This window comes from Notolepis coatsorum (assembly GCF_963971535.1).
Source record: "Notolepis coatsorum genome assembly, chromosome: 19".
Classification (NCBI taxonomy): Eukaryota; Metazoa; Chordata; class Actinopteri; order Aulopiformes; family Paralepididae; genus Notolepis; species Notolepis coatsorum.
In genome coordinates this window covers 88,146,668-88,169,623 of record NC_140183.1, presented here as the reverse complement: position 1 = coordinate 88,169,623, position 22,956 = coordinate 88,146,668, and the positions used below count along the sequence as shown (strand labels likewise).

Here is a 22,956-nt window from a genome sequence, read left to right as displayed (position 1 = left end):
AATAGTACCCTCATCTCACCCCCTACTGCTGGGTGAGTAGTACCCTCATCTCACCCCCTACTGCTGGGTGAATAGTACCCTCATCTCACCCCCTACTGCTGGGTGAGTAGTACCCTCATCTCACCCCCTACTGCTGGGTGAATAGTACCCTCATCTCACCCCCTACTGCTGGGTGAATAGTACCCTCATCTCACTCCCTACTATTGGATGAACAGTACCATTTACCCTCATCTCAATATCAATGGTGTCTGTGGATCTGATGAAATTGCAGAGGTATGGAGACAGCACTACTTTGAGCTGTTTAATTGCATTAAAAGTGACACATTTGTACCTGAAGATGTAGACCCCTCTGAGAACGTATGTGTTAGTCCAGAGGAAATCCAACATGCCATACTAAAGCTAGATAACAACAAAGCCTGTGGTGCTGATCATATCACTGCTGAACATCTAAAGCATGCCAGCCGTAAGGTCATCCCTCTCCTTGCTTTGTGCTTTTCTGGCTTTTTAAAACATGGTATTTTACCTGACTCCATGATAGCAGTTCAACTATCGGCCAATTGCATTAGCCAGCATACTATCTAAGGTGCTGGAGAGAATCTTATTGTATAGAATAGAAATGTACATTCTCACCAGTGATAATCAATTTGGCTTTAAACAAAAACATGGAACAGACATGTGCATATATGCTTTAAAATAAATAGTAGCCAAGTATAGAAGACAGAACTCTACAATGTTCTTATGCTTTATGGATGCCTCTATTCTAAGGCATTCGATAGAATAAACCACAAAGAGGGGTTCCTAAGGTCATAGTTAGGATTTTAGCATTTTGGTACGCCCATCAGCTTATACAAGTTAAATGGGGTAACTCGATGTCAGCTCATTTTAATGTGGGTAATGGAGTAAGACAGGGCAGGATTTTGTCTCCCTTCCTGTTCAATGTATATATGGATGACCTCTCCACTAAACTAAGGGAATGTAAGACTGGATGTATGGTGGGGGAGAGCCTTATCAACCATCTGATCTATGCTTATGACTTAGTCATACTGTCCCCCCTATAGTGCTGGTTTACAGAAACTGCTTAAAATCTGCTCTGTGTATGGTATACAACATGATATCAAATTCAACCCTAAAAAGAGTGTTGTTATGATAGTGAAAACTAAGGAGGACCAGCAGTAGGGCTGGGCGATTCTTGCTAAAATGTGAATCACGATTTTCCTCCCTAAGAATTGAGATCACAGGGGAGCTCCAGTAGCTCACCGCATATCTCGGCGCTATTTCTGCGTCGGGGAAAACCGTGCTCGTCACGGATCTGGGGGACACGAGTTCGATTCCCGGACCCGCCGTCATTTCTCAGAATGTCTTTCCCTGCTCTACATCCCGTTTCAACCTGTTTCTGTCGGTCATACTTGACCAGAAAAGCGATAAACGCTAAGTTAAAAAAAAAAAAAAAAAAAAAATTGAGATCACAATTCTCTCACGATTCTTTTTAATTTTAATTTTTTTTTATCCACTTTTTCTCCCATTTTCTATATTTTCTCCCATCCCAATTTCGTATCATCCAATTCAACCCTCCCCTGTCACGGACGCTGTTTCTTGCCTCCCACAAGCCGGCTGCAATGTGGACTAAGTCATACATAGCACAAGTCCCCTCCGGTACTTGAGGTAACAGCAGTCGCATCTTTTCACCTGCGCAGCTCGATCTCTCAGTGGCGAGGAGTAACGCGTGGGAGGCTCACGCTGCCCCCGACACTTCCTGATTCTACTGCGCAGGCGCACCAACCGACCTGTAGGAGTCGCTGTCCACAACGCCCGATCCCCACCCATCAGTTTCCCACCCCCTAATACGGCCAATGTGTATTAGTACGGACGACCAGCTAAACTGAAAGCAAATGTGGAGCGCTGGGCTCGAACTGACGAGCCCAGCGTCTCCAGCATTTCGTGGCGAGCGCCTTGCCCACTACGCCACGTAGCCGCCCCTTTTTAATTTTAATTTTATAAAAACATTTATTGCACTTTCTTAAACGGACAACATAACATATATCAATGTGCTTGACTTAACATAACTTATATCTTAACTTACGGTATAACAAAGTGCTTGACTTAAACTTAAAAGTCTCATGTAATACAAAATAACTACCGGTAGTCTCTTTTCCTCTCTTATTTTAGAACACTTAAAGGAAAACTCCAACATTTTGGGAAATTAGCTTATTTAACATCTTCCCTGGAGTTAGACAAGAAGATACATACCTTTTTTGTCTCTGTGCGTGCATTTAGCTTAGGGAACAGTCGCTCCGTTAGCGTAGCTTAGCTTCATCACTGGAAGTGGGGGGGTTTTGCAGCCTGACGTTCCCTAGTGCCCTACCAGGGCTCTACAGTGCGACCAAATTGCTCGCATATGCCCCTAAAAATATGTGTGTGCGAACCGTAAAACTCAATTACGCGCACGGTGTGCGAGTACAGATTACAGCCTCTCGTCTTTTTTTTCTCCGCCGCGAGAAACATTAAAAAACTACAAGTCCAATCACAGTAGAGTGACGTGACTGGTTTCAAGAGAAAGAAAGCAAATGACCAGTCGGAAGCTCTCATTTGGCTTGTTTACTTCCTGAAACGCCACCATTGCGATATGCGAGAGTTTCCCGAGACATGTAACTTCTAGTCTTACCAATAGCAATATATTTTAGAACACCTAGATTTAGCGATAACAATAGTAATATAACGTTAATGCAACAAAACGAATGCCTGTTAATCATAACGTTGATGCAGTAGCGTATGCCGTTGTGTTGACTGTAACGGACATGATAACAACATAACACTGTAGTGTGTACACATTCAAATTGCGATAATCGATTCTAACATTTTCAAATCGATGCAGTTGAATTTCCCCCTTATGATTGATGCATTGTTACACCCCTACACCAAAGTCACTGGCCCACTGTGTATCTGTGTGTACAGCTAACTTGGCTAGCGTTATGAACAGCAGAGGTGGGCAATAGGGTCCAGCTGCAGCGCCGGACGGCCGGAGTGCAAGCGGTGTGACGTAATTGGCAGACTCGACTGTCAATCAATGGTCTACCTGACACGCAAACTCATAAACAATGTTTCTGTACTGGAGGTGTACACTACAGTATTTCAATAGGCAACCCTGAAAGGATTATTTCTCTAGAAGAGCAACACAGCCAAAACATAGGCATTGTATGCATAAAAGGGGCAAAAGCTAAAGTTAAGTGACTGTTACTTTTGTAGCAGTAGTTTGATTTGATAGTTTATTTGATAGGGACAGCACATGTTAATGAACATCAAGTACAAAATACAAAATGTAAACATGCAGGGTTGTAGCAAGAGCTAATTTACACACATGCACGCACAGTACAAATATACATTTATTTTTGAAAAAAAAAACTCTTTTACTTGAAATATTTTCACTGTGCTCCTAAATATTTTTGGGTGCTCCTAAATTTCTTTGTGTGCTCCTAACTTTTTTCATTTAGGAGCACCTGTGCCCCTAGTGAAAAAGGTTAGCGTAGAGCAGGGTTTCCGTTAGAAAAAATTGTTGCCGGTCTCTGTGACCTGCAAGATTTCAATCTACCGGACAAATGAGATTAATTCCGGTCATAGTTTATTGAGCTTTAAAACAATTGATAGGCAGGCTATATAAAGAATGTCATCCTCAAGGCATGTAGATTTATAATATTATTACTTAAAACTAGGCTACTTTTGCGTATACAGTCATTAATATATTCCAAATAAAATAAGTCCCTCGATACTCCGTGCTGCTGCTGACTTGAAATAAAATAGACCGCGTATGTGGGCAGTCGGTCCGACACTAAACAGCAGTCTGTTATAATCACATTTTTATGAGCTAACGAATTCCGTTATATTGGACATTTGTATTAATTATATCAAGCGAAGAACTGAGAAAGCAGAGAGACGGCAACATTATCGTGGTTTGCGTGACGACTCTCTCCACCTCGCAACGACTTATTTGCAAAGAGTATGGCGCTGCAGAGCAGCTGATTCAGCTGTTATTGGCTCTTTTCTGGGAACCGCACAGCAGCGCCCCCCACCCAACATTGGCTGAAAATGGCTGAATTGGAGTACTGCTGGAATACTGCATTGTGCTGCTGCTGCTCCGGCTCTGCAGCTTCACAAAAGTTCGCACACCCAGCACTAAGCTCTCGCTGACAACGTCGTTGTCATTATTAGAAGCAACGAGGAAACAAATGTAATGATCGTTTCGTTCATCGCATAGGCTATTTAATTTGAGCCTATTTTAATACAATTCAAATAATCAAATTGTGCTTAGACTCAGGGAATTATTTTCACCAGACATTAAGACCGGAGAGATTAAATATGTCGGACTTCAACAGATTTTGCCGGTCAAATACCGGTAATTACCGGCTAACGGAAACGCTGGCGTAGAGCCCTGCCTACAGTCACCAAATACACTCCAAATACAACTCCAAAACGTTCCTGTAAACATGTTGTGACCTGTGTATTTACCACATGGAGAAGTAAAAAATAATTGAATTAGACAATTACGTTTTCTAAGCAGATATACTCTGAACTATTTTTTGCCGAACGACTCCTCTCTGCGCGCAGTCAGTGGTTTCTACGTGGAAGCCGTGTTTGTTTACATTCTCATTCATTCAAAGGATCCGAACCGATTGAAGTTTATGGATACCATGACTTAAAATCCTCTTACCTTGACGATTAAAAGCCTCCCCAATTTAGAAAACAGTAATCCAATGGCTGGTATTGATAATCTACTACTAACTACTGGACGCTCGGAGCTAACCGGAGCTAACACAGAACCGGACGGTCACTAAAGCAAATATAATGACTTCCTTCTGGGGGGTTTCAAAATAAAAGAGCGATGAATAGCAGCGAAATACGTTTATTTTGTACATTATCTAACGTTAACACGAACCTAAACTAACGTTACAATTAACCTAAAGTTAGATTTTAAGTCATGGTATCCATAAACTTCAATCAGTGAGCTGGATGCAATCCTACCTTGAGGGGAGGGAACAGATGGTGGAGGTAAACGGTACTCTATCCCCCCCCCTCACAGTGAGCTGTGGTGTTCCACAAGGAAGCATACTAGGACCGCTACTGTTCCTAATTTATGCAAATGACATGTCGTCAGCTTGTGACTGCAACTTGTTCCTGTTTGCGGACGACTCAGCCCTGCTGGTCTCTGACAAGAACAAGTTACAGGTTGAAAAAACCCTCAGCTCGGAACTAGGCAGAATCTGCATATGGCTCGCTGATAACAAACTATCATTACACATGGGCAAAACAGAGTCCATTCTCTTCGGTTCAAATAACAAACTCAGCAAGACCGACGGCTTCTCAGTTACAGTGGGTGACAATATTGTCACAAGGAAAGATGAAATTACCTACCTGGGTTCCATCCTAGAGGCTAATCTCTCCTGTGACAAAATGGCATCCAATGTAATAAAAAAAGTCAACCAACGAACTCGATTCTTGTACCGGATCTCCTCTCTGGTAAACAAGAACACCCTGAAGACTCTGGCAGGAGCACTCATTCAGGGGTACTACGACTATGCTTGCACCTCATGGTACCAAAGCACCTCAAAGGCGCTAAAAACAAAATTACAAACATCTCAAAACAAACTGGTCAGACTACTGCTTGACCTTACTCCTAGAACCCACCTCACCCCTGCCCACTTTGACAACCTAGGATGGCTTAGAGTAGACGACAGAGTACAACAACTTGCAATGGGCCTGGTCTACAAGATACACTACACGACCAAGGTACCCATGTACATGTCAAAATACTTCCCAAAGGTCAGTGAATACCACGATCACAACACCAGAGGGAGCTCCACAAATCATGTTAAACCCAGATTCGGCTCAAATAAGGGACTAAACACGTTTCGCAATTATGCCACATCAATGTGGAACGCCCTACCCAAAGCTGTAAAGGAATGTGGATCACTACCCACTTTCAAAACCTCTCTCAAGGGACACCTACGGGAGACTGCAATTCAACACTGGCCCCTGTAAATATCCTAACCCAACCCCCTCCAATGTACAGTCATTTACCTAGTATGGTTTTGTCAATAGTTCAATGTACAATTGTGTTTGTTTGTACAGTGTCTCCTCCCCCCCCCCCTCAATGTACAGTGTTACTTGTTTATACAGTGTGCCCCCCGCCCCCCCCCCCCCCCCCCCCAACCACCTCCAATGTAAATTACCCAGTATGGTTGTCAATATCCCAATGTACCCAACCCCCCCCACCCAACCTCCTCCAATGTACAGTTTCTACGTCAAATGTATATACTCCCTTTTCCTGACTCCTTCTGTATCACAAAAAGTACTGTATTTGCAAATCTGGTATGTCATAAATGTATAGATGTAGCAGTACTGACTATCTGTATGTCATGTATGTCATATATGTCTATATGAATTGAAAATGGGGGACCCTGATGGAAACAAGACAAACGTCTTTCTCAGGTCTGCATCCCCTTAACAATTGTATGTATTGAGCCGTACTGTATTGTACCCATTCTGCAATCTGTTAAATAAAGTTTTCATTCATTCATTCATTCGGTTCGGACACCGATTGAAGAACACCGATTGAAGAAAAAACGCTGAAACTCACCGCAGCTTCCTCGTAGCGTTGGGCGATGAGCGTGGAGCAAAAATATTCCTATTATGGGATGTTGAAATATGCGATCCATCTCCAGGTTGTATAATAGTATATACGTCCAAATCATGTTGTTTATCGAGTTATTGGTAACGGATCACTATCCATTGTGTCGCGCTCGAGTCCCGGGACCTATAGCGAGTGATCGGACCGAATTTGGATGAGCACCAGTTTCCGTTTCCCCGTTTCCGGTTTGGGCGATCCGCCGATCCGCCACCAGATGGCGCTCTTGAACCGTTGGAGAGTTGAGAGGGGATCAACAGTAGATCTCAAGTCTCCGGGGGAGAAATATGATTGCGATCACAGATTTTAGAAATATTGATCTCAATGACGTGTTACGGCGTCATTGGCAGAATTAGCATGGCGGGGAATGACGAGTTTCACCTTGGCGATTAAAGTGTTAATGTATTTTAATCTATGTTGTTGGCCTTGTTTCTTTTGTTATTGTATTCTTCTTGTTGTTTTGTATATGTATAATATGGACCTTGAGTCTGAAATAAAGTCATCATCATCATCACTCCCTACTACTGGGTGAATAGTACCCTCATCTCACTCCCTACTACTGGGTGAATAGTACCCTCATCTCACTCCCTACTACTGGGTGAATAGTACCCTCATCTCACTCCCTACTACTGGGTGAATAGTACCCTCATCTCACTCCCTACTACTGGGTGAATAGTACCCTCATCTCACTCCCTACTACTGGGTGAATAGTACCCTCATCTCACTCCCTACTACTGGGTGAATAGTACCCTCATCTCACTCCCTACTACTGGGTGAATAGTACCCTCATCTCACTCCCTACTACTGGGTGAATAGTACCCTCATCTCACTCCCTACTACTGGGTGAATAGTACCCTCATCTCACTCCCTACTACTAAGTGAACAGTACTCTAATATCCCTCCCTACTACTCTGTGAATTGTACCCTCATCTCACTCCCTATTACTGAGCGAATAGTACCCTAATCTCACTCCCCTATTACAGTGTGGTGTGTGTGACCCGCTAGGACAGGTCAAAGCATGAGCCATTCAGTTGGACCGTGCAGAGACATCACTACCGTGTATCTATTTGCACGTTGTTCTGTGAGCCACACGTGCACTGAACCCTCTCGGCCGCCGCTGGCCGCCGGGGAGGACCGCTCCCCTCTTCTCTGCATTTAAAACATTGAACAGTATAAGATAGAAGAGTGTGACCCTCAGCTTCTGTCAGCAGCTCCATTTTCCTATTGTGAATGGACCTGTCTCAAACCCTGCCCTCTTTTCTTGATCCTCCAATCACAACTGTCGCTTACCTCGGACAAACCAAGTTTGTCCGAGGTAAGCGACAGTTGTGATTGGAGGATCAAGAAAAGAGGGCAGGGCTTGAGACAGGTCCATTATATTGAGCTAATTGTGATTGAGAATCTTTCTTCCCCCCCCCCCCCCCATCTGTGTCCTTCTATCTTTGTCCTTCACTCCCCCCCCCCCCCCCCCCTTTTCTCATATTCCCGGCTGCCCTCTCTTATTTCCCACCACACGCCTCACCCCCCTCCCCCCCCCATTTCCTCTCCCCTCCCACACTCCCACCCCTCCCTCCACCACCCCATCTAACACGCGCACACTCACTCATGCACGCACACACATGCACACTTCTACCCCTCCCCCTTCCCGGCTCTCTCCAACCCCCCGCTCCCCCCTCCCTTTTCCCTCTCACTCCGTTCCGCATACCTTCCCTGCCTGTCTACCCCCACCCCCCACACTCCACTCCTCTCTCTCTCTCTCTCTCTCTCTCTCTCTCTCTCTCTCTCTCTCTCTCTCTCTCTCACACACGCACACGCACACACACACACACACACACACACCTCCCTCCTCCCTGTTCCTGTCACCAGGAGAAGGAGGGGATCCAGTGGGAGGCCAGGGATGAGCTGTCTGAGGGGGAGGCGGAGGAGGAGGAGGAGGAGAGGAAGGACGAAGGGGTGGAGGAGGAGGACGACCACCACATCGAGTACTGCAGGGTGTGTAAGGATGGAGGGGAGCTGCTGTGCTGTGACACCTGCCCCTCCTCCTACCACATCCACTGCCTCAACCCCCCCCTCCCAGAGATCCCCAACGGAGAGTGGATCTGCCCTCGCTGCACGGTGAGCGCTGCGCACTGTTGCGTGTGTGTGTGCCTCCGCGTGTGTGTGTGTGTGCCTCCGCGTGCGTGTGTGTGTGTGCCTCCGCGTGTGGGTGTGTGTGCCTCCGCGTGTGGGTGTGTGTGCCTCCGCGTGTGGGTGTGTGTGCCTCCGCGTGCGTGTGTGTGTGTGCCTCCGCGTGTGGGTGTGTGTGCCTCCGCGTGTGGGTGTGTGTGCCTCCGCGTGCGTGTGTGTGTGTGCCTCCGCGTGTGTGTGTGTGTGCATGTGGCTTGCAGATTGCGCTTGTGCGTAAGAGATAAAGCGAGGGGGGGGGGGTCACAACGTGTGGGGGAATAAACTGAAAAGATTGGAGATAAACTGCCAGCTGCACAGTTCATTTAGCTCTTTTAGTTTTGTGTTACGGTCTAATTGTTCAGCAGCATTCTGAATAATTATCCCCCCAAAAAAATTTACACGACTCGGCCCATTCAGGGGTTAAGCATCTCAGCCTGATTCTCTGCTTGCAGTGCCTGCCTATAAAGGGCAAAGTCCAGAGGGTTCTGACGTGGCGCTGGGGAGAGGCTCCGGCACCCACACCTGTGCCCCGGCCCGACGACCTGCTGGCAGAGGCGCCCGACCCTCCCCCGCTGGCTGGGCGCCGGGAGCGCGAGTTCTTTGTCAAGTGGTGCAACATGTCCTACTGGCAGTGCTCCTGGGTGCAGGAGCTACAGGTATGTTGATGGACCAAGAATTGGTATGTGGATTAAAGAAATGGCTTCAAACATGTCAATGGAAAAGATGGTGTATATTGTTAGACGTAAACAAAACATTTTTGATAATGCCTGCGGACCGTTTGTGTACTTCTTAAAGCATAATACGAATGTTGGGAACTTGCTTCAACAAGAACACGATTAGGGGGAGTACTGTGGGACAACTCTTATTGTGTAAAAACGACAAGAAACACCCTTTACTTAATGTGTAAAACATTTTGGTTGTATTATTATTTATTTATGTTTATTTTTTATTTTATATTATTTAAATCTGTATCCTTCCTATGTGAACCTGTTTTTGAAGTTAATTATTATTTTGTGGGGTGGGGTTAGGGGAGGGAGAACGGGGTGAAAATGTTTGCTGAATACTGCTCTGCTGATATACATGTTGTAATTTGCAAACTAAAACCCAATAAATATATTGTTAAAAAAAAACACACACACACACACCTGCTTTAAGGACACACGCTGTGTCTTTCTGTGTCTTTACTGTGACGAGGACGTGGCACGCGTCTCCCACCGCCACCAAAATAATATGAAGGCAATTATATTTAATTCAAAATGGACTGAATGGTCCTTACTGTGTAAGAAGTAGGGCTGTCAAAATTGGCCTAAAATAACATTCAACTATTCCTTCTAAAAAAAACACATAGGTTCGAACCATTCGAATATCTATCATTGCGCATTATGTAAACAAAATAAATGACCTTTAACATCAACAACATCCTCTCTCTCAGTGTGTGAGGAGGAATTGCCACTAGACTGAGAAGGGGCCGTCTCTTGGAGCGAGATCGAATTAATGAAAGTTTATGGTATATAGAACGGACATTCATACACAGAAACGCACCTCCGAACAAGGTGTGATACACATGAAAGATATCTTTTCCTTGACATGAAACAGGAAATGGTCATCAAACCATTGAGGACCTGCATGACGCTTCTGTCTCTATTCATTATTCAATATATAGAAGTTTTACCCTGAGGGATGATTTACAATAATGTGCTAAAAAACTGAAAAGTAGGCTACTTACATTCTTGACGCTAGAACTCTCAAAATAGCATTAGCATAAAACAAGAAGGTAGGCCAGCTGTAGTTTACATAGCTTGCATACAACTTTGTCTCGAGGTTCCACAAGTTGATCAAAGAAGCAGCCCTCAACATCACTAGCAGCTGTCGTAACGTTAGCTAAAGGCTCCCATATTCGGGCGTACTGTGAGCGGACCGGACACTGCGCGGCATGTCCACAGTCGTTTGAGGTTTCATAGTCGAGCGTACCTCCGTGTTCCAATTTCCTCCATTTCTCGTGCCAGTTTACTACATTTCCCACAATCCTTGTGCGCTATTCACTTTATCTCACAGCGTCGTCCACCAGTGTCAAAATAAAGAGTCTAGATTATCTCCGTTTCCAAGATTTCGAACTTAGAAAAGCCATTCAAACTTCTCAAGTTTCTTCAGATGATGAAAAGTCCAAATGTATATGAATTGGAATGCATAACGATTAGCAATAGTAAAAAAAAAAAAAAATTGCGTCATCTACCTGCCAAAGTTTTACCGGACCAACCCTACCTATAGAACCATGATCCTGCCCTACTCTCTCTTGGCACGGAGTGAGTGTTCAGAGTAAAATGCAGATCGGTGTCACATTTAATGCAGGCCGATGTCAACCAACACGCCAAGCAGCCTTTTGTGTGACACCAAGTGAGCGGATGTCCGCACGGTTAGAAAATTGGAGCTTCGCGCTTTGAGTCCGCGCGGACCTCAGCAGAGTCCGTTCCGCGTCCGTTCCGCCCGACTATGTGGGGGCCTTAAGTTAGCTGTAGGGTTTAGGTAGTCATAGGAAGAAGTTACTGTTTTCAACAAACAGTTGAACATATATAGGCGATAATGATATGTCTGCGATTGGTCGGATTCCCCTGGAACCCCCCTCAATCCCTCCCTTTCTTCTCTTCCCCCAGTTGGAGCTGAACTGCCAAGTGATGTTCCGGAACTACCAGCGGAAGACGGACATGGATGATCCCCCGCCGGTGGACTTCGGAGACGGACTTGACGACGACAAGAGCACCAAGAGGAAGAACAAGGACCCGCTGTACATCCACATGGAGGCGGAGTTCTACCGCTTCGGAGTCAAGATGGAGTGGCTGATGATCCACCGCATCCTTAACCACAGGTAGAGACAACACACCTTTCCTTTCATAGACCCTTTATATACTGAACACAATATATCTTTTATATATTTCAAGTTTTGTTTTATTTGTCACATATAAGGTACATGTACATTACAGTGAAATGCTTGGTTCTGTATGAGCCTCCTGAGATTGTGCTTCATACAGTAGAAAAAGTAGAGAGAGTAAAGACCAAACACTATACAAAATATACAATATACAAACTAAAGTACAAAATGCAAACAAAATGCAAAATGTGATGGATGTGATGGGATCACAGGGATGGTTTAAAGAAGTTTAAAAGCCCAATCCTAACTTGCACTGAATTAGGAAAATCTGCTTTTAGCTTCTGTGCCCCAGAAACATGGAATGTTTTGCAATACAACTCAATTCATTAGTATCTATTGGTCAGTTTAAATCTTTAATGGCAAACCACTTCACCACAGTCTGTAGTATTTTTTTAATTATTTTAAATGTTTCCTTGATTGACTTTCTGTTTCTATATTGTTTTCTTTTTTCTTTTGTATTTATTATGTTTTGTATTTCTCTATGTCATTGTAAATGAGAGCTTGCTCTCAATGATGCTTCGAGATAAAATAAAGATTGAATGAATGTTTGGACCACTGATTGGGCCTTTTGAAACCATGCAGCAGGTTATACAGTAGTGCACATTGAGAGCATGCTGAGTATTGCTTGTGTTTTACTGCTAACGTGGCTGTCGCTGTATTCTTTAATTTGTCAGTGTTGACAAGAAGAACAATGTCCACTACCTGATCAAGTGGAGGGATCTGGCCTACGACCAGGCCTGCTGGGAAAGCGAGGAGATGGACATCCCTGAGTTTGATTCTTACAAACAGACCTACTGGAACCACAGGTACCCAGAAATGCATGCAGGGACACCGTTGCATACAAACCAAGTCTGGGCAGTATACCTGTATTTATCGTTTATTGTCCGTTTGTTAAAGTATAGTGGAATTTTCTTTATATTGTGAAATACACATTTCTGTCTAGATTATGTAAAAAAAATTATGATTCTGAAATTCAAATTCTTAATTGAAAATTAGAGTTATACACTTCATTTAGATTTCTCTGCAATCCAATATGGTGAACATTAAGTGAGTGATCAAACATGTTAAGATATCATGATATGAATTGTTTTCCTGTTTCAGAGAGTTGATGATGGGTGAAGAGGGCAGACCTGCTAAGAAGCTGAAGAAGCTTGTCAAAGTGAATAAGGCTGAGAAACCTCCAATCAACCCAATTGTAGATGTAAGATTTATCAACATCTTTATCACAGGGTTTGCACAAGGTCCTTGAAGTGCTTAAAGTGCTTGATTTTTTTACCAAAAAAAGTCAATGCCTGGAATTCCTTGAAAACAGCCCATTTTTAACAAGGTGCTTATAAAGTCCTTGGAATTCAAATCAACCATTCGCATTGAAAGTTTTGTTCATCCATGATAAAATTGTTCTGAATCAAGAACTGTCCCTGTTAAATAGAAATGCCGTTTTGGCAGGAAAACGCGTTGCCCTACTGACAACGCTAAATTGTGTTTCCGTTTTGGAAAAATGCCAAAAACTCGCCGACAATGTATCGTGTAATCTGCGTGGAGCCGTTGTTGCTCAACGCCCATGCGCAGTAGATACCGACATCTGCGTGCCCTCACCAACGTCCGGTGACAACAGAGCTGTCCCAAATAGCTGCAGCTACCATGTGTTGTCAAGTTATTGTTATAAGGACCCCAGTCCAAGCTACAACAGTCTGCATTCCCTTAACAATTGTTTGTATTGAGCCGTATTGTATTGTACCCATTCTGCAATATGTTAAAATAAAGTTTACATCCATTCATTCTGCTAGCATTAACGATTGCATGAGCAGCTGGCTAACGTGAGCTAACGTTAGCTACCTAGCTACCAGACCCTGTTAGCTCAGAGCCCCTCTTTCAACATAACAAGCATTAAACAAAATGGCCCAGTCATCTATTCACTTTTGTTTAATACATGAGGCGTTGTCTCTAATGTTATCTAGCTACTGATAGCTCCCGATATCATCAGTTTGGTGCTGGCTGGCTAACTGACGTGAGCTAACGTTAGCTGCTAGCCACAATGCTATACTGTTATAATGGCATATTCCATTCACGTTAGCATGTAGCTAACAACATAGCTAACAACATCTGCGATCTTTTTTGAGACTAAACTATCCGCTCTTGGTGGTCACTTGTGTTGATGTTAGTTTTGTTTCATCAACAAATCATCAACAAATGAGGCAGAACACACAGTGAATGTATCCGTTTTTGTTTATTGCACTTTATTTCTTGCTGAAAAATAATGCTTCATTGGCTAAAATGGCTCGTGGAGGCATTTAAAGATGGTGGCTTTTGAGATTTTGAACAGGATGTGGAGTGTCCTCATTCAAGTTCTGATTGGTTGAAAATTGCCTTCATGTTCGCCACCTACTGCCACCTACTGCTTTGGCATTGTACTACATCACTGTGCTCAGGAGGCAAAACGAATGTCTCACTCGGCTGCCGCTATGTTGCAACCTGGAAAAGCAAAACTCATCTTCAAAACTAAACGAAAACATCAGTCAGTCTAACCGCAGCCTGAAAGTCCTTGAATTTCATTGTCTGTGGGAACCCTGTAATTGAGTACCTAGACGAAGAACCATATAACTTTACGTTTTCAGAGGAACAATGGTCCTCATTCTCGAACGGACATACGTAAAAGTTACCAAGGAATTCCTTCGTAACTCGATATACGTACTTATTCGGCATTCTCGAACGTCTTCGTATTGTAAATTCTTTGTAGGATTTATGTAGGATTTACGACCTCGAAAAGGCAGTCGTAAGTAAGTCGGACAGACTGGTGTGCGCCCGTGGTTTCAACAGCTTTCTCTGGGACAAGTCATTGGGTATTGCCGATACTACAGACATCCGTGGAATTAAATAATTATAATGATAATTAATATGACAATATTTGTATCATTAATAATTACGTTTTGCATTTATTGCCTTGACTCAATGAGGCATCGTGAGCACTGCAAACTAAATAAATAAGAACTAAACCGATCGCTGCGGATATAGCTACTGTATAGTGGAATATACTGTATTAATATGCCATATACTGTCTTTTCTGATATTATTTATTATAATTTTTTTATGTATTCCTTTTTTTTTTTTTATCCACTTTTTCTCCCATTTTTCTATATTTTCTCCCATCCCAATTTCGTATCATCCAATTCAACCCTCCCCTGTCACGGACGCTGTTTCTTGCCTCCCACAAGCCGGCTGCAATGTGGACTAAGTCATACATAGCACGAGTCCCCTCCGGTACTCGAGGTAACAGCAGTCGCATCTTTTCACCTGCGCAGCTCGATCTCTCAGTGGCGAGGAGTAACGCGTGGGAGGCTCACGCTGCCCCCGACACTTCCTGATTCTACTGCGCAGGCGCACCAACCGACCTGTAGGAGTCGCTGTCCACAACGCCCGATCCCCACCCATCAGTTTCCCACCCCCTAATACGGCCAATGTGTATTAGTATGAACGACCAGCTAAACTGAAAGCAATGTGGAGCGCTGGGCTCGAACAGGCAAGCCCAGCGTCTCCGTCATTCGTGGCGAGCGCCTTGCCCACTACGCCACGTAGCCGCCCCTTATGTATTCCTATTGCTAAACGAAATAATTGCGGGGAGAAACGGCTTAGTGAGGCAGCCTCCACACACACACACACACACGCACGCACGCACGCATGCACACACACACACACACACACACACACACACACACACACACACACACACACCAGCGTTTCCGTTAGCCGGTAATTACCGGTATTTGACTGGCAAAATCTGTTGAAGTCCGACAAATTTAATCTCTCCGGTCATAGTGTCCGGTGAAAATAGTTCCCTCTGGGCACAGTTTGATTATTTGAATTGTATTTGGATGGGCTGGAGTTGGGTGGCCTATGCGATGAACGAAACAATCATTGCGTTTGTTGTCGTTGCTTCGCCAAGCAGCCGGTCTGGTAATGACGACGCTGTGTCAGTGAGAGCTTGCTGCTGGATTTGCGGAAGGCATGCAGCTGCAGACCCACAGAACCCACCAGCTTTGCTGGCACAGTGCGGTCCCCAGACCTGGAAAGCTGCTCTGCGGGTCTGCAGCTGGATGCTTCTTGCAAACTAACTGCGGCCGGCTCGCGCTGATATATCAGCTGCCAGCTCGCTGACACAGGATGTCATTGACCGGCTGCTTGGTGAAGCAACGACAAATGTAATGATTGTTTCGTTCATCGCATAGGCTATTTAATTTTAGCCTATTTTAATACAATTCAAATAATCAAATTGTGCTTAGAGGGAATTATTTTCACCGGACATTATGAGCAGCAGCACCAAGTCGTTGGGAGGTGGAGATATACATCACGGCGCAAACCCACGATAATGTTGCCGTCTCTCTGCCAAATTTCTCAGTTCTTCGCTTGATATAATTAATACAAATGTCCAATATAACGGAATTCGTTAGCTCATAAAAATGTGATTATAACAGACTGCTGTTTATTAAGGTCGGGCAGACTGCCCACCGACACCTCAAGTCGGCAGCAGCACGCAGTCTCGAGGGACTTATTTTATTTGGAATATATTAATGACTGTATATACGCAAAAGTAGTCTAGTTTTAAGTTAAAATATTATAAATGCCTTGATGATGTCATTCTTTATATAGGCCTATCAATTGTTTTTAAGCTCAATAAACTCTGACCGGAATTTATCCCATTTGTCCACACTCAGACCTGCAAAAAAAAATTCTAACGGAAACCCTGACACACACGCACGCACGCACGCACACACACACACACACACACACACACACACACACACACACACACACACACACATACTGTATACGTGCAAAATGACATATTAGCATGACATCTCATTTAGTAATGTCAATACTGAACGACTGCGCACTTGTCAAAGGCAATTACGAACAAGTTCGAGAATGAGGACCAATGTTTTCAAAACTTGTTAAAAGTTATTGAGTTAAGAGTATTGTGTTCATTCATAGTTAAAGTCGAGGTTGAGTGCTTTTTGGTGATATATCACGTTCACACTCCCAATTGATTGGGATCGACTTTACTAACTAACTACCAACACAAGGGCTGTCCAAAATGTTTCAAAAGGGGGAGTTACATGGTTCTTCTGTGCATGGGTTCAAGTAGCATCTCTAATCTGTGTTTCTCCCCTGTTCTGTAGCCGACCAGCAAGTTTGACCGGCAGCCGGACTATGTGGAGAGTACCGGCGGCACGCTGCACCCCTACCAGCTGGAGGGCCTGAACTGGCTGAGGTTCTCCTGGGCTCAGGCCACCGACACCATCCTGGCTGACGAGATGGGTCTGGGCAAGACTGTACAGACTGCCGTGTTCCTCTACTCGCTGTACAAGGAGGTAACCCCCCCCCACACACACACACAGTTTTCATCATTTATTTGTTATGAATGAAAAAGTAATAACCTTTACATATGATTTGTTCCATCATGGCTTGTATTTAGACACATTTTATTTTATTATTATACATTTTTTTTTTTTTTTTTAAATACATTCTCACCACTGTTCTTTGTCCAGTCTGCCTTTCCCTGTCTGTCAGTGTCAGTGGGTGGGGTTTCAGACCTGTGACATATATTGACTTGGCTCATTGAAGGGGATGAGTCCAAAGGGATGGACTCTATCCTAAAGGCAGAGCAAGACAAATACTAGGTGTTTTTTTCTCTGGTTACATTTACTGTTGATTGTCATTTGCCGCTTGATGAAACAAAACAAAGAAAAATATCTGCACACTAGGGTTGTCACGATACCAAAATTCTTGTTTTGATACTATACCAATATGAATTTAGATACTTTTCCTCAAAATCAGGGAAACACTCTCAGATGTCATTATTGTTCTTTATTTTAAAACACAGCAATGAACAATGACAAGAATAAATACATTAAATGAAAAGCAATGGCATTCAAAATGCTGGAGAACTTTTTTTTCACTCAAAACAGTTGCTGTACAAGGTTTCTGAACCCAGCTTTCTCAACTGTATATATATTGGAACTTGGTCCATACAGATGAACTCTGCGACTGCCCTGTTGAGCCTTTTAGCATATTTGGACTCATTTGTGTACTTTATATGCTGCTCAAAAAAGCTGGGAGATTAGGTTGCTTCTGAGTGGGGGAGTCACTCTGTGAGCCAAATGCAGCAGAGTTCTGTAGTTAAAATTCAAGGGGTAGAAAAAGGTGGTTGTATTATTATTATACATTTGTCATAGCAGAGGGCCTAATTAGTTTGAGATACCATAACCTAGAAAACATTTTGATGTGTGAGACTGATTAGATATAGCCTATCATAATCTAGAACTAGGTTATGTCATATTGTAGGCTGTTTAACAAAAATTAAATAGATTTCCATTGTCTTTATACAGTATGTATGAACCATTAAATGGGCAATTGTCAAATGTCTCTGTATAAATCACGTTTGATTGTGACTAAGCTATAGAGATGCAGTGTGCATCAATTCATTTCTGTTGTGGGTAGGCAACAGGGGATGCTGCGTTTACTAGCTTTCAGCACGGCAGTTTAGGCTATGTATAGCTTCTTATTAGGCTTTTCAATTTATTTTCTATTCTTGCGAATAGCATTGTGGAAATTTTCTAATGATCGTATAAGGAACTGTAGTTACGAGAGCTAGCATAGCTCGTCCAACGAATGTTGGCATGACTACAGTACTGATAGGAGCTACTGTAGCATTAACGTAATGTTAGTTATCATAACCATTAGCCCCTTTCGTGACTGTGATGCACGCCAACAAGGTTTGGCCAGTAAACCATGTTGGCGTGCATCACAGTCACGAAAGGGGCTACATAACCATCGGCAATCGCAGTGAGGATCTTTATTAACGTTAGCTAGCTAGCGCATTTTGCATAGAATAAACTCGGCTAACGTTAGCTTATATAGCTAGCGTACTATGTAATTCTAGTTAAAGCTAGCTAGCTAACGTTAATCAATAAAGATCCTCACTGCGATTGCCGATGGTTATGATAACTAACGCTACGTTAATGCTACAGTAGCTCCTATGGACAGGTCGGGATGTTTGTCCTTCAAATGTTGCCTCATTTTCTATGTTGTTGTTCTTCATTCCAGAAGGTTGCTTCCGGTAAACTAGCGCAACGTCACCACTGAGAGCAGCGCTGTGCTCCAATAGGAAGGCATTCGCATGCATAAATGAATAAATACATTTTTTTTTTTTTTTTTTTTTTTTTTTTCCAAATGCAGTATAGTATCATTTTGAACACTATATACTATACTAATACCGGTATACTGTGCAACCCTACTGCACACTGGATTGTAGCTCCCAATACTTTCATCACCAGCAACTATTTGTCAAGGTATTGGCCAGGTAATCCTACTTTATGTAACTAGACAACTGCTTGTCTGACAATAATCTTGTTAGTCAGACTAACGCCAGTATTGGGAGCTTCAATTCAGTGTTGTTGTGCTTTAAATCCTCGAAGCATATCCGTTTGTACAGTCTGGACGTACACACTTTTACTCCTTTGCATTTATGTGAAATGATAAACACCGGACGTGACTGTTGACCTTTACCTCCTCCCCACCCTCTGTGGACTCTAGGGTCACTCCAAGGGTCCGTTCCTGGTGAGCGCTCCCCTGTCCACCATCATCAACTGGGAGAGGGAGTTTGAGATGTGGGCCCCCGACATGTACGTGGTGACCTACATCGGAGACAAGGACAGCAGGGCCGTCATCAGGGAGAACGAGTTCTCCTTCGAGGGCAACGCCATCCGCGGAGGGAAGAAGGCTTACAAGATGAAGGTGAGAGAGGAGAGTTGAGGGGAGCTCCCGTAGCTCACCGCATATCTTGGCACTATTTCTGCGTCGGGGAAAACCGTGCTCGTCACGGATCTGGGGGACACGAGTTCGATTCCCGGACCCGTCGTCATTTCTCAGAATGTCTTCCCCTACTCTACATCCCATTTTCAACCTGTTTCTGTCGGTCATGCTTGACCAGAAAAGCGATAAACGCTAAAAAAAATAAAAATAAAGTTTAAAAAAATAAAAGAGAGGAGAGTTGAGCTGTGAGTAGGGTTGCCGCGGTGATGTGAAATTTCCCGTGAATAATAAACTCACGACAACAGCGGTATTACCGGGGACACCGTACATTCTACAAAATGACACTGTAGCTACTTACTGTAACTCCTCTCATAGAACCCTGTCAATCTGCCCTCTGCGCTTGTAATTCAACTTGCTATGTCGGTGAAACAAGATTCTGAGCTCCTACTGCTTGGTTTGTTGAGACTGGCTCTGGGTTAAGATTGTCTGCTAATGCTCCAAGTATAGTTAGTATTACAGCAGGTTAACCCTTTCACTACCACACTACAGACGGTAACCCCGTTCACTACCACACTAGTGAAACGGTGTGGTAGTGGGTGTGGTAGTGAAAGGGTGAACCTTCTGTAGTGTGGTAGTGAAAGGGTTAACTCATTGGCCGCCGGGGATTAGCCTACTACTGTGGTAGTATTGCACCTTGTTTGTAGAGCTAAATCTATATTCTATATTATAGCCATGGATACAATACTATAGTCATTTGACATTGAGTTTTTTCCGGTCAAGATGCAAAAAAGAGATAATTTTTCCATCCATACGTTCCCGTGTTATACCGTGGTGAATATAAGTATGGTTTTAGAGCGGTCTAGGGTAATTCATGAAATGCTTAGTTATGGCAGTATACGTCGATTCCATTGTAGACTTTGCTGTTTCTTGCCTGAACCCGCTATTGTTCCGGAATCAAATCCACATCATAGGGCTGAGCGATATGGCCAAAAATGATATTGCGATAACAATATCGAATATCACTCACATATATAGCGAATATCACTCATCCCCTCACACTCCAGTTCTCAGGCTGCAGCTGGTTAGAAAGCGAAAGTAAACAGGCTTCTCTGCTGGCTGTGGCTCCAGGGGAGTTGAACAGTTCTGGCTCTGCTAGTTTATTTTCGATCTTTTGGCACTTTTTTGGTGGACAAACCACCGCACATGTGCACCGTGACTCATGACTGGAGACTAGCTCTGCTAGCACACATAGCCTACGGTGTACAGACGGTTTCAAACTGTATTTTAAATTAGAAAGCAAACAAAATAAATGGACAAGAGAAAAATAAATCTCAATTTGGTCAGTATTGTCATTTGGACAAATAAAGCCATTACTTTAAGTTGCAGGCAAGAAAGACAAGTCTGTCCACTCTCTGGTTTTAAAACGGCCCTGTTGCAGGTCACACAAAAAAAATCGATATTTTTTTTTTCTCGATTTTTTTTCCCCCCGATATCGATTATTAAAATATATCGCGATAATTATCGTTATCGTTATATCGCCCAGCCCTACCACATCATAGGTATTATGTTCCATCATGAATGCATGAAAGGGGGGGGGGAGTCGTTTCTGATTATTTGATTGTCGGTAACGGCATTTGTATTCAACACTAAAAACCCTTATCAGCCCGATCGGTACAAAAGCCTTGCAGGATCAAGCTAAAATTGATGTCAAATCATCCTTACCTGCGACTGGGAGTATTCCAAAAACAATATTCCAATTTCTTGATTGCCATCTGTTACATCCAATGTCCATTTGCTCGACGGCATAATCCACCATAGCATATGGATCGGCATATTTGACGGGCTTCAATGTAACCGGCAGAACCGTTCGTCTTGCCCGACAAGGAAAAATGTAACCCGAAACCCTTGGCCATCCCAGGATACAATGTTAGAAAGGGTGCTCGATACCGCCGTCTAGTGTGATGCGGGCGGTATTGCACCTAGGCATTCTCAATGCGATTCCCAATGTTAACCCCGAGTCAGTGGGCCTGTAACGAATAGAAATATCAAATAAAAGAAATAACGATCAAATAACGAGTATACATTCAACGATTGTCGGCCAATAACGAGTATAATCGTCATTGGCAGTGAATGAGTTAATGTCCTCCATGCTACTCTTTCAAATAGGGAGGTGTAGTGGTTACGTCATTGCCGTTTTTCGTGTTCCACCCTCTGTCCAATGCAATGTATTTCCCCATTGCCCATTTCTAAATTGTGTCGTTTAAAACAAATAAAGCATTAACATTTGCATGGTGTACCTTTCTGTGCTTATTCATCCACAATCTATACTCAACATGAAAATATTCGCAATTAATCCTAAAAAAAAATCTGCAAATTTTATTTCAATAAAAAATGCTTAAACAATAATGTTAGTGATAGATGGGAACTCATTTGTGCAACAATCTAAAGCTTTTCAATTTCCATGCGGCAGAATTGTTACAATAGCCGATAATTATTGCCCTTCTTCACTGTTAATGAAGTTGTTAATCCAGTTTAGTCTCTCTCTCTCTCTCTCTCTCTCTCTCTCTCTCTCTCTCTCTCTCTCTCTCTCTCTCTCTCGCTCTCTCTCTCTCTCGTAGAAAGACTCAACTGTGAAATTCCATGTTCTACTGACCTCCTACGAGCTGATCACTATTGATCACACCGTCCTGGGCTCCATTGATTGGGCCTGTCTGGTGGTGGACGAGGCCCACAGGCTAAAAAACAATCAATCTAAGGTGAGAAACAGGCTCACACACACACACACATGCAATAACAGTAACTGTTATAACATGTAAATGAGGTGATAAACTCCTGTTGCTGGATCCATATATTTTATACTTTTGCTACTCTCTCTCTCTCTCTCTCTCTCTCTCTCTCTCTCTCTCTCTCTCTCTCTCTCTCTCTCTCTCTCTCTCTCTCTCTCCATCTCTCTCCATCTCTGTCTCTGTGGTCAGTTCTTCCGGGTGCTGAACGGCTACCCCCTGCAGCACAAGCTGCTGCTGACCGGCACTCCTCTCCAGAACAACCTTGAGGAGCTGTTCCACCTGCTCAACTTCCTGACCGCAGAGAGATTCACGTCAGTACCACCCACTCCACCCACTCCACATCACAATCACACCACACCACACCACCCACTCCACCACACCACCCACTCCACATCACAATCACACCACACCACACCACCCACTCCACCACACCACCCACTCCACTCCACCCACTCCACCACACCACCCACTCCACTCCACCCACTCCACCCACTCCACATCACAATCACACCACACCACACCACCCACTCCACCACACCACCCACTCCACTCCACCCACTCCACCCACTCCACATCACAATCACACCACACCA

The 22,956-nt window shown here is 43.8% G+C and overlaps 1 protein-coding gene across 2 annotated transcripts in view; it reads left to right on the top strand.

Annotated features, from left to right (window-relative positions):
* The window catches only part of chd4b (chromodomain helicase DNA binding protein 4b), a 133,654-nt gene that overhangs the window by 23,665 nt on the left and 87,033 nt on the right, over positions 1-22,956 (top strand). For both annotated transcript variants that reach the window (XM_084336800.1, XM_084336799.1), the window contains exons 10-18: positions 8,543-8,791; positions 9,295-9,498; positions 11,494-11,705; positions 12,443-12,574; positions 12,870-12,969; positions 16,943-17,134; positions 19,359-19,559; positions 22,196-22,333; positions 22,553-22,674. In XM_084336800.1, coding sequence (XP_084192926.1) covers positions 8,543-8,791; positions 9,295-9,498; positions 11,494-11,705; positions 12,443-12,574; positions 12,870-12,969; positions 16,943-17,134; positions 19,359-19,559; positions 22,196-22,333; positions 22,553-22,674 — 1,550 coding nt within the window. The remainder of the gene's footprint in view (positions 1-8,542; positions 8,792-9,294; positions 9,499-11,493; positions 11,706-12,442; positions 12,575-12,869; positions 12,970-16,942; positions 17,135-19,358; positions 19,560-22,195; positions 22,334-22,552; positions 22,675-22,956) is intronic.